This window comes from Hypanus sabinus, chromosome 7, assembly GCF_030144855.1.
Source record: "Hypanus sabinus isolate sHypSab1 chromosome 7, sHypSab1.hap1, whole genome shotgun sequence".
Taxonomy (NCBI): Eukaryota; Metazoa; Chordata; class Chondrichthyes; order Myliobatiformes; family Dasyatidae; genus Hypanus; species Hypanus sabinus.
Window position 1 is genome coordinate 31,498,845 of NC_082712.1, and position 13,205 is coordinate 31,512,049.

The 13,205-nt window shown below is 41.3% G+C and overlaps 1 protein-coding gene across 5 annotated transcripts in view; it reads left to right on the forward strand.

Annotated features, from left to right (window-relative positions):
* Positions 1 to 13,205, forward strand: part of snx25 (sorting nexin 25) — a 302,483-nt gene that overhangs the window by 160,725 nt on the left and 128,553 nt on the right. For all 5 annotated transcript variants that reach the window (XM_059974381.1, XM_059974379.1, XM_059974382.1 and 2 more), the window contains exon 7: positions 12,364 to 12,434. In XM_059974381.1, the coding sequence (XP_059830364.1) occupies positions 12,364 to 12,434 (71 nt within the window). The remainder of the gene's footprint in view (positions 1 to 12,363; positions 12,435 to 13,205) is intronic.

The following is a 13,205-nucleotide window of genomic DNA, read 5'->3' on the forward strand; positions in this document are numbered from 1 at the left end:
TAAGCTTTATGCTGGAGAGGAACTAATCTTCAGAAAGCTGTTCTCTTATGGTGCCAAAGGCTCTATAACCAAAATCCCCCTAATCTCACAAACTGAGTTGTGAATACAAAGGGCAACTGTGCCTGCACACATTCCAAGGCCGAACTTCAAGTGATCATCGATTCGTTCATTACAGCATTCACAATAGCCCTTGCACTCAGACAAATGTTCTTCAAAGTTAAATTCTACTTTTAACCCTAATTGTAAACAATAGACAACAGACAGTAGGTGCAGGAGCAGGCCATTCGGCCCTTCTAGCCAGCACCGCCATTCACTGTGATCATGGCTGATCATACACAGTCAGTACCCCGTTCCTGCCCTCTCCCCATATCCCTTTGCCCCACTATCTATAAGAGCTCTATCTAACTCTCTCTTGAAAACATCCAGAGACTTGGCCTCCACTGCCTTCTGGGGCAGAGCATTCCACATATCCACCACTCTCTGGGTGAAAAAGTTTTTTCACACCTCTGTTCTAAATGGCCTACCCCTTATTCTTAAACTGTGGCCTGTAGTTCTGGACTCACCCATCAGCAGGAACATGCTTCCTGCCTCCAGTGTGTCCAATCCCTTAATAATGTTATATATTTCAATCAGATCCCCTCTCATCCTTCAAAATTCCAGTGTATACAAGCCCAATCGCTCCAATCTGTCAACATATGACAGTCACGCCATTCCGGGAATTAACCTTGTGAACCTATGCTGCACTCCCTCAATAGCAAGAATGTCCTTCCTCAAATTTGGAGACCAAAACTGCATACAATACTCCAGGTGGGGTCTCACCAGGGCCCTGTACAGCTGCAGAAGGACCTCTTTACTCCTATACTCAATTCCTCTTGTTATAAAAGCCAGCATGCCAATAGCTTTCTTCACTGCCTGCTGTACCTGCATGCTTGCTTTCATTGACTGTTGTACAAGAACACCTAGATCTTGTTGTACTTCCCCTTTTCCTAACTTGACTCCATGTAGATAGTAATCTGCCTTCCTGTTCTTGCCACCAAAGTGCCACCTCACATTTATCCACATTAAACTGCATCTGCCATACATTTGCCCACTCACCTAGCCTGTCCGAGTCACTCTGCATTCTCATAACATCCTCCTGACATTTCACACTGCCACCCAGCTTTGTGTCATCAGCAAATTTGCTAATGTTACTTTTAATCCCTTCATCTAAATCATTAAAGTATATTGTCAACAGCTGCAGTCCCAGCACCGAACCTTGTGGTACCCCACTGGTCACAGCCTGCCATTCCGAAAGGGACCTGTTAATCGCTACTGTTTGTTTCCTGTCAGTCAGCTAATTTTCAATCCATGTCAGTTCTGTGCCCCCAATACCATGTGCCCTAATTTTGTCCACTAATCTCCTATGTGGGACTTTATCAAAAGCTTTCTGGAAGTCCAGGTACACTATATCCACTGACTCTCCCTTGTCCATTTTCATAGTTACATCCTCAAAAAACTCCAGAAGATTAGTCAAGCATGATTTTCCCTTCGTAATTCCATGCTGACTCGGACTGATTCCTCTGCTGCTATCCAAATGTGTCGTAATTTCCTCTTTTATAATTGACTCCAGCATCTTTCCCACTACTGACGTCGGGCTAACCAGTCTATAATTCCCTGTTTTCTCTCTCCCTCCTTTCTTGAAAAGTGGGACAACATTAGCCACCCTCAAATCCGCAGGAACTGATCCTGAACCTATAGAACATTGGAAAATGATTACCAATGCATCCACGATTTCTAGAGCCACCTCCTTAAGTACCCTGGGATGCAGACCATCAGGTCCCAGGGACGTATCAGCTTTCAAACCCAACAGTCTATCCAACACCGTTTCTTGCCTAATATAAATTTCATTCAGTTCATCCATTACCCTAGTTCCTTTGGCCACTATTACATCTGGGAGATTGTTTGTGTCTTCACTAGTGAAGACAGATCCAAAGTACCTGTTCAACTCATCTGCCATTTCCTTCTTCCCCATAATAAATTCACCCGTTTCTGTCTTCAGTGGCCCAATTTTGGTCTTAACTATCTTTTTGCTTTTCACATACCCAAAGAAGCTTTTACCATCCTCTATATTCTTGGCAAGGTTACCTTTGTACCTCATTTTTTCTCCGCGTGTTGCCTTTTTTGTTAACTTCTGTTGCTCTTTAAAAGCTTCCCAGTCCTCCGGCTTCCTGTTCATCTTTGCTATGTTATACTTCTCTTTTAATTTTATACTGTCCTTTACTTCCCTCATCAGCCACGGCTGCCCCTTACTCCCCTTAGGATCTTTCTTCCTCTTTGGAATGAACTGATCCTGCACCTTCTGCGTTATTCCCAGAAATACCTGCCATTGTTGTTGCACTGTCTTCCCTGCTAGGGTATTGTTCCATTGAACTTTGGCCAGCTCCTCCCTCATAGCTCCATAGTTCCCTTTGTTCAACTGTAGTACTGATACATCCGATTTTTCCTTCTCCTTCTCAAATTGTAGGTTAAAACATATCATATTATGGTCACTACCTCCTAATGGTTCCTTTACCTCGAGGAACCTCTACCAACCTGAACCATGTACAAAATGCTGCCCTGCAATGACCGACTTTCCATATCTTAGGAGCCATTGTTCAACAAAGACAGACGATGATAAAATACATTGTTTTCAATGCACCAGGGTAGCCTTTGGTTGAAGGAGAAAAAGTGCTTGAAGATCTAGGGCTTAAACTTGGCAGAAAACTCATGTTCTACTAAGCAGCAGTGATCCCCTGATCTCCTGTACACATCTGAGGCATAAATTACCATGTGCAATTATGTGTAATACTGCAGCACATGATGAGTTCATTCCCCTCATCACGCCTAGATGCCTTTTTTTGGAAGTGCTGTCCAATTAGCACCATTCCTGCTGTTTTCCATTTTGTATCCAGTTTATACCTTCTTCACCACCTGCATCCCTTCAAGTATGTTCACAATTCCCTTCCAATTGAATCTGCATCCAAACAACACGTTATGTAGAATGGGTTCATATGTGAAGTTTTAGATTGAGCAGAATGCTGCCTTGACTTTAAAAGAATATGAGATGATCTTGTTGAAACATCTTGGGTTCTGAGGGGTCTTGATGCTATTTCCCCTTTGTGAGAATATAGTAAATATGAGGATAAAAAATCAGCCACTTAAGATTTTGTATCTTCTGCCCAATAAGAAAGGAAAGAAGAGAGAATGTCTGAGGTGGGTGGGGTCTTTGATTATACTGTCTGCTTTACTACAAGAAGTGTAGCAGAGCCCATCTAGGGGAGGCTGGTTCCTGCGATGTGCTGAGCTGTGCCTGCAACTCTCTGCAGTTTCTTGCTGTCATATCCATAGCAGCTGACATACCAAGCTTTTATGCATCCAAGCAGAATGCTTACTGTGGTACCTCAACAAAAATTGATCAGAGTTGATGGCCAGGCCAAATTCCTTTATCCTCTTGAGGACATTGAAGTGCTGGTGAGCTCTGCTGGCGGTGACATCAACGTGGCCAGACCAGGATAGGCTATTGGTGATGTTCACACGTTGGGACATCAGCAATAAAACAGCATTTACAAAATACTGGAGCAACTCAGCAAGCCAGGCAACATCTGTGGAAAAGAGTAAACAACTGATGTTTCAGGATAAGACCCTTCATCAGGACTCCAGATGAAGTCTCTTGGCGTGAAACCTAGACTGCTTACTTTTTTCCATAGATGCTGCCTGGCCTGCTGAGTTGCTCCAGCATTTTGTGTGTGTTGCTTTGGATTTCCAGCATCTGCAGATTTTCTCATGTTAGTAAAGCAGCATTTGACAGCTGCTTTATCTTTATACTGTCCGCTAAAGGTTTATCAGCACCATGGTGAACATTTATTTCCAGATTTTAGTGGATTGAGGTTTTTGTTGAACAGTTGAGTCCTGAGGAAGGTCTCAGCCCAAAACGTCAACTGTTTATTCATTTCCATAGATGCTGCTTGACCTGCTGAGTTCTTCCAACAGTTTATGTTCCTTGCAATATTCTTTCAGATGGTAGGTGTTGACAAAGAGTTAAACCTTTTCACTGAAACTGGCAATCTGCCCAATACAGACATGAAATATTACATGTGGAACAAATTTCATTTTCCATTACATGTCTCATATCCTTGACAAAAAAACTAATGCAAAAGAGAAATTACTCTTAAACAAAGATGACTAGCCTTCATAAAAATTGAGCTGCTCCTTCAGGGCTGGATCAATGTAATAAATGAAACATATTTTAAGCCTTCAGATTTATGACCATAATAACTTTTTTTGTTATGACCAGGTTTACCTGCATTTCAGGGAAAAATATACGGGTTTTGTAAATATTTGTGAATATAAATTGATACATTGTAATACTTTGTACCCTCATTTTCCTCCTTCCAAACCTTTCTGCAAGAACATGCTGTTGTGCTCCTGTAGGTCATGTTTGATAAGAGAGACTGTTCTCCACCTTATGTCTCTGCAATAAGAACTGATTGTTGAACTAACATTTATGCTTTGCTTCCTAATCATTGGTGATGTCTTGAGGCTGGAACAGAAAGATTGCTACAAAAATCTAACAAGTGTTGCTTTTTGCGATCCAAAGGTTCTTTGGTAGCTAAGAATGAGGCATAAAACTTGTTTCGAATGATCATTTTATTAAGTGTTACAAGGGCAGGGAATTGAAAGGAAGAAGCATGGTGAGAGACAAAGGAAAAGAACAGAGGAAGAGCAGGCAGGGAAAAAGTGGAGGGGAAAAGAGCAAACAAAAATGATCTGGTCGTCTTATACAAGATCATAGGTAACATTAAATTTATTGATAACATTAACCAATCAGATAACCAGATTCAGGTAACTTGATACCCACCACTGAAAATACAGAGGCAACTGTAACCACTGAAAAACTCACTGAACATTTACATGTATATAGGTGATTATATAAAAATAAAAACAAGCATAAAAAAGTTAAATTACAAGAAGTATAACAATTCTAGAGGCCAACCCAACACAAGGTTTCTGGAACTTTTTGATATTTTTAAAGATATTTGTGCACTGGAGAATCAGAGACTTCAAGAGTAATTAGCTGGTTCAGTTGTTTATTTGTTAAAGTAATTTTGTCTTTGGAATTGCTGTGATATTCCAATGCGCATCACTGAATTTTTTTGAGGTAATATTAATTATATTGTTACAGATTCAGGCAACAATAAATATATGAGTTAGGCAGGGGTTTTTATACCAAATAAAATGTTTATTAAACACTGCAAACAAACCCCCCCCCCCCCAAAAGTAAACAAATCACTAACGTAACCGGAAATCAGCTGCTGTGCAGCAGCTTAAACAGTTCTTAAAGCGATGTTGCAAAAACAGTTCTTCAAAGTAGTATTGCAAAAGTTCAAAATGCTCACAGTCCGTTTAAGGGAGAGACTTTTTAAGATGATTTAAATTCTCTTTCACATCATGCTGTTTCGGTTCCCAAATCAAACTTTTCCCACGAATAATTTATGTAGATGGACAAATGGAACGGCTTAAAGGCACTGACCTTTCCTTTACAGAACTGTTCCCAATCCTTTCTGCTATTTCACAGGGATTAACATGAGAACAGTCAACGAATTCCTTCCGAATGAGGATCAAACAAGGTCGAACCTGTTTCACTGTTGAAATCGATTTCCCTCTATCTTTTAACTCCCAAACTCCAATCTTCACTCTCCACTGATTCTCAACTAGCAGTATTATAAAAAAAACTGCTGGCAATGACCTTTTAAACTTTAGGCATTAGATAAAACTTAATCTTTCAACTAAACTGCGTCATAACATTAAATCACGCAGTGGCATGAAGTCAACATGGCAAATCCAGCCACGAACTGCCCCTCCTCACAGGGAGGGATCCTCCTTTTATACCCTGTTTAAAAAAAAATCTGTCACATGACCTCTACTGGAGGGAAAATGACGTCACTCCACCATCACAAGACCATTACCTCAAGTCCAGTATAGCTTCAACACCAGTTATGTGACAAGGGTACCACTGTCACGTGTCACGGGTACGTAACAATATTAACTAATAGTGCTTCTGCTTGCAGAGCCACTCTGGTATGGCAAATTTCTTAATGGCCCTTTTTAAAATGATAGGAAATGGGTGGTGAGAAGGGCTTCACAACACACACAAAATGCTGGACGAACTCAGCAGGCTAGGCAGCATCTGTGGAAAAGAGTATAACTGACATTTTGGGCCGAAACCCTTCAGCAGGACTGGAGAAAAGTGTGAGGGGAGAGAGAAACACACGGTGATAGATGAAACTGGGAGGTTGAGGGGTAAAGTAAGGAGCTGGGAAGTTGATATTGTTAAAAGAGATACAGGGCTGGAGAAGGGGGGGTCTGATAGGTGGGGATAGAAGGCCATGGAAGAAAGAAAAGGGGGAGGAGCATCAAAGGGAGGCGATGGGCAGGCAAGGAGGTTAGGTGAGGGAGGGAAAAGGGGATGGGGAATTGTGAAGGAGTGATGGGCCACTGCTGGAAGTTTGAGAAACTTTTGCTTTCCTCCATGTCCTTCTGTCCTCTCCTATTAGACTCCCCCTTCTCCAGCCCTGTATCCCTTTCAAAAATCAACTTCCCAGCTCTTTAGTTCATCCCTCCACCCCCCAATTCATCTATCACCTTGTGTTTCTCCCTCCCCTCCCACAACTTTCAAATCTACTCCTCATCTTTTTTTTTCTCCAGTCCTGCCAAAGGGTCTCAGCCCAAAACATCAACTATACTTTTTTCCATAGATGCTGCCTGGCCTGCTGAGTTCCTCCGGCATTTTGTGTGTGTAACTTGGATTTCCAGCATTTACAGTTTTTCTCTTGTTGGTTGGAAGTGCTTCTCCATTCTCTCTCTAATTAGTTACCTAATTAATTAAATTAGGTATCACATTTAAGACCAAAGTGGAGTGGAACATAATTACTTTCTGTTTTGAGAACTTTTTAAATACATTCATTCAGCATAATGGAATTTCTGGATGTATCACCTGCAGTATATATTATTACCTCATCAATCATTGTTGCAAGTTTCTTCTCTAAATTCAATAAATCATCTCTCTCCACTGATCTCCCTCCTTGTACTTACCTTTGCAAGGAGAACCAGTGCTACACCTGCTCCTATATCTCCTCCCTCACTACTATTCAGGGCTTCAAACGGTCCTACCATGTGAAGTGACACTTAATCTGAGAGTCTGTTGGGGTAATTTACTGTGTCCATATGACCATAATATACAAGAACAGAAGTAGGCCATTTGGCCTATCGAGTCTGTTCTCCCATTCAATCATGGGCTGATCCAATTCTTCCAGTTGTCCGTACTCCCCTGCCTTCTCCTCGTACCCTTTGATGCCCTGACTAATCAAGAACCTATCTATCTCTGCCTTAAATGCACCCAATGACTTACCTCCACAGCCACTCACGGCAACAAATTCCACAGAGTTACCACCCTCTGACTAAAGTAATTTCTCAGCATCTCTGTTCTAAATGGACATCCTTCAATCCTGAAGTTATGCCCTCTTGTCCTAGAATCCCTTGCCATGGGAAATTACTTTGCCATATCTAATCTGTTCAGGCCTTTTAACATTTGAAATGTTTTTATGAGATCTCCCCTCATTCCCCTGAACTTCAGGGAATACAGCCCAAGAACTGCCAGACATTCCTCATACGGCAACCCTTTCATTCCTGGAATTATTCTTGTAAATCTTCTCTGAACCTTCTCCAGTGTCAGTATATCCTTTCTAAAATAAGGAGCCCAAAACTGCACACAGTATTCCAAGTGTGGTCTCGTGAGTGGCTTATAGAGCCTCAACATCACATCCCTGCTCTTACATTCTATACCTCTAGAAATGAATGCCAACATTGTATTCGCCTTCTTTACCACCGACTCAGCCTGGAAGTTAAACTTCAGGGTATCCTGCACAAGGACTTCCAAGCCTCTTTGCATCTCAGCATTTTGAATTCTCTTCCCATCTAAATAATAGTCTGCTCGTTTATTTCTTCAGCAAAGTGCATGACCATACACTTTCCAATGTTGTATTTCATTTGCCACTTCTTTCCCCATTCCCCTGAACTGTCTGTCTGCAGGCTCTCTGTTTCCTCACCACTATCCACTTCTCCACCTGTCTTTGCATTATCGGCAAATTTAGTCACAAATTTATTAATCCCTTAGTCCAAATCACTAAAAGCAGCGATCCCAACACCAACCCCTGTGGAATTCCACTGGTAACCGGCAGCCAGCCGGAATAGGATCCCTTTATTCCCACTCTCTGTTTTCTGCCGATCAGCCAATGCTCTAGCCATTCTAGTTACTCCCCTGTAATTCCATGGGCTCTTATCTTGCTAAGCAGCCTCATATGCAGCACGTTGTCAAAGGCCTTCTGAAAATCCTACTACAGCACATCAACTGCATCTCCTTTTTTCTCTGCTTGTAGTTTCCTCAAGGAATTGCAGTAGGTTAGTGAGGCAGGATTTTCCTTTCAGGAAACCATGCTGGCTTTGGCCTATCTTGTCACCCACCTCCAAGTATTCCGTAATCTCATCCCTAACAATCGATTCCAACAACTTCCCAACCCTGAAGTCAGGTTAACAGGTCTATAGTTTCCTTTCTGCTGCCTCCCACTCCCCTTCTTAAATAGTGGAGTAACATTTGCAATTTTCCAGTTATCCGGTACAATGCCAGAACCTATCGATTCTTGAAAGATCATTGTTAATGCCTCCGCAATCTCTCCAGCAACTTACTTCAGAAGCCGAGGGTGCATTTCATCTGGTCCAGAAGATTTACCCACCCTCAGACCGTTAAGCTTCCTGAGCACCTTCTCAGATGTAATTTTCACTGCACGTACTTCACTTCCTTGACACTCTTGAATGTCCAGTATACTGCAGATGTCTTCCACTGTGAAGACTGATGCAAAGTATGCATTCAGTTCCTCTGCCATCTCTGTGTCTCTCATTACAATATCTCCAGCATCACTTTCTATTGGTCCTATATCTACCTTCGACTCTATTTTACCCTGTATATACATTAAAAAAAGCTTTTAGTATCTTCTTTGATATTAGTCGCCAGCTTCCTTTCATAATTCATCTTTTCCTTCCTACTGACCTTCTTAGTTTCCTTCTGCAAGTTTTTACAAGCTTCCCAATCCTCTGTCTTCCCACTAGCTTTGGCTTCCTTGTATGCCCTCTCTTTTTGCTTTTACTTTGGCTCTGACTTCACTTGTCAGTCAAGGTAGTGTCCTTCTTCCATTCAAATATTTCTTCTTATTTGGAATATATCTGTCTTGCACTTCCTTCATTTTTCACAGAAACTCCAGCTATCGCTGATCTGATGTCCTTCCTGCTAGTGTCTCTTTCCCATCAACTTTGGTCGGTTCCCCTCTCATGCCATTGTAATTTCCTTTATTCCATTGAAATACCAGCACTTGGAATTTAATCTCTCTCCTCAAATTTCAAAGTGAACTTGATCATATTGTGATCACTGTTCCCTAAGGGTTCCGAATCGTTGCACAACACCCAATCTAGCATAGCTGATCCCCTAGTGGGCTCAACAACAAGCTGTTCTAAAAAATCTATCCCTTCGACATTCTACACATTCTCTCTCAAGATCCAGTACTGGCCTGGTTTTCGTAATCCACTTTCATGTTAAAATCCCCAACGATTATCATGACATTGCCGTTCTGACATGCCTTTTCTATCTCCTGCAGTAATCTGATATCCACATCCCAGCTGCTGTTTGGAGACCTGTATACAACTGCCGTTAGGGTCCTTTTATCGATGTCATTTCTTAACTCAACCCATAGAGACTCTACACCTTCTGATCCTATGTCATTCCTTTCTAATGATTTAATATTATTTTTTTATACACAGAGCCACACATGCCCCCCGCCTACTAACCTATCTTTCGGATACACCGTATATCCTTGGATATTCAACTCCCAATGGCAGCCATCCTTTAGCCAAGTTTCAGAGATGGCCACAATGTCATACTTGGCAATGCTCCTTGTGTGGCCTCCTGAATATCCGTGAGATCTGACGTAGATTGGGAGACCGTATCGCTGAGCGCTTACACTCCATCTGCTGGGATCTCCCAGTGGCCATCCATTTTAATTCCACTTCCTATTCCCATAACGATGTGTCAATCTGTGTCCTCCTCTGCTGTGGCGAAAAGGCCACACTCAGGTTGGAGGAACAACACCTTGTATTCCGTCTGGGTAGCCTCCATCTTGATGGCATAAACATCAATTTCTTGAACTTCTGGTAATGTCCCCCCACCCCCCTCCTTCGCCAGTCCTCTTCCCCTATTCCTTCTCTCACCTCATCTCCTTGCCTGCCCATTGCCTCCCTCTGGTGCTCTTCCCTCCTTTTATTTCCTCCGTGGCCTCTATCCCCACCACTCAGCCTCCCCTTTCTCCAGCCCTCTTTCACCAATCAGCTTACCAGATATTTGCTTCATCCCTCCCCCTCCCAGTTTCACCTATCACCTTGTGTTTCTCCCTCCTCTACCGCCCTCCCCCCCACATTTTAAATCTACTCCTCATCTTTTTTTTTCCAGTCCTGCTAAAGGGTCTTGGCCCGAAACATCGACTGTACTTTTTTCCATAGATGCTGTCTGGCTTGCTGAGTTCCTCCAGCATTTTGTGTGTGTTGCTTCAATAATTTTGAAATCACTTCTAAAGTGGATTTAATAATGCAGATAATTCCCCAGTGGTTAACAATAAGTGTGGAGGGAGGAAGATAACAGTAAGTGTTATGTTCATCCTGCATGTGACATGATGGGGTCATCTTATTTTTAAAGAAGGTATGTTTTTGTTTTCCAAAAAATGAACCACTCAACCAAGATGAACAACGTGTGCATTTATCTTATCTTGGCATCCTGAAGTCAGTGACCTTTATGAATTTATGTAAGGCACTACATGAAATATTAATAAAGCAGGAAAAAGAATTGTAAACTCTGTTCAGGGACAATTCTTTCTTGATGGGTTGCTCTAATGGATTTTCCTTTGCAGAGTAGATGGGTGGTAATGAGGGGAGGAGACAGTGCATTTGGTAGTTGTTCATCATGTAAAGCTGTAATGTGTAATGTCAGGAAGATTTCATTCTCTTCTAAAATAATATCTTCAACATAGCTTCTGGATTTTTGATTTAGAAATGCAGCAGCTTGTTTTTAATCTAGCAGTTAAAATGTTGTATGACCTTCCAAAATATTTAAGGAAAGCAGACCTTTGCCACTTTGGCATGGGTGGCAAAATGGAGTGGCAATTAGCAAAACATTTTACGGTGCTCACAACCTTCTGTCTGTAAGGAGTTTGTATGTTCTCTCCTTGACTGCATGGGTTTCCTTTATGATATTCCCGTTTCCTCCTACATTCCAAAGATGTACGGGTCAGTAAGTTGTAGGCAGGCTATGTTGGTGTTGGAAGTATTGCGACACTTGTGGGCTGACCCCCACCGCATCATTGGACTCTGTTGGTCATTGATGCAAACGGCACATTTCACTGTATGTTTCGATGTATAGGTGACATTCATTCAGGGAATGTGGGTTCCACAGGCTGAGCCACCATTTAATTGCTTATCTCTAATTGCTATATAGAAAGTAGTGATAATCTTCCTTCTTTAACCTACTGCAGTCCTTTGGCCAGCTGCTGTCCTTGAGGTGGGCATACACACAATACTGTTAGAGAGGATTTTTTAAAAATTGCCACATTATCGGAGTGCAACTCCAAGATGCTCATATTTGGTTCTCCATTAGACTGTTTACCAGTTGCTGCCAAGTTAATCCAACGGGTACTATAGAGTAACCACTTGTAACAAAGGACTGACTTTGTCCACAGATTAGGAGGCCTCTAGAACTTTTCCTCTGGCACAAAAGTTAGGGGATGACATTGCATTTTATAAGTAGAATACAAAAGAATGTTAAGCTCTGGTTTGTAACTGAGGAACATAAATGCAGACTGATAAATGACAGATTTAGAAATATATCCAGGAATCTCTGGGTCCTTTCTGGGTCTGACTAGGACAGTGAAGCAAAAGGTAGGAAAAAAATTAATATACAGTCTAATGCTTTAATAGGGGAGACGGTGGGCTGGATAAATGGCTTCCATCTTTGCCTTATAATCCATAATTTCCGATGCATCAGATGCCCCAATACATTTCCCAATTATAATTGGTATAGTAATCTTCATGATGTTTGTTTTGCATTTTTCTTAATGTATGGTTTTAGATATAATATTTTAGCACTCTAATATTGTGGCCGCGGTACAGTGCATATTTAATCAAGTTGCCACTAGATTATCAATTCAAATGTTATTTAAGCCAAATTAGTTTAAAATTCTTTCTCTTGACCAGATATCAAATTGTTGTTGAAATAATTCAAGCGACCACGATCAGCAGTTTACCACAGATGAAGAAACCAAAAGGTAGGCTTTCCACAGGATTCCTCTTGTTGCTCTGTGAGACTGGCATTCTTCCACTATACTAGTAGCCTGTGAATGTGAGGATCAATTTTATTAGACTCATTAATTTTCTTGTCTCGTATTTGAGTTAGCTCTTTTTTTGCTTTAACAACATGAACAGACAAAATGTGTTGTTTTTCAATTTATGCTCTCAATTTACTCCCCTTAACTTTCCCATCCTGGTACTTGGCATTGATTGGCTATGATTGTAGTCTAATGGATCATCTCAAAGTGTGTGTGCTAATGGCTAGTTGTTATGTAGCATCTCTTCACTCGTAAGACAGAGTGAATCTTTGGCTATGATTCTAGCATGAGTAGTCAACTAGTCATGTGGACAGTTATAGCTAGCCCATTGTTTGTTGTCATTTTTGGACACCCTTATTGAAGCTAAATACAGCTTTGGCATACTGCCACACCAGCTTGCAGCTGTCATGTGAAGTGACGCATCATACTCACTTCATTTCATAGATTGTGATTGAGATGAATTTCTTTCTCATGAAAATTATAAAGCTGCAGATACTGAAATCTGAAATGAAAGAAAAACAGTACATGCAGAGAGTACTAAGCAGGGCAGGAATCTGAGAAAAGATAAATGAAGTTAAACTTCCTGATAAAAAAAAACTATTCCTCATAATTTGAAAAGAGAAAAGTTTGATTTAAGTTGTAGAGGAAGTGGGGATGGACAAATAGGAAAATCTCTTCTAGGATGAGACCATAGTTATAGTATAGATGAGT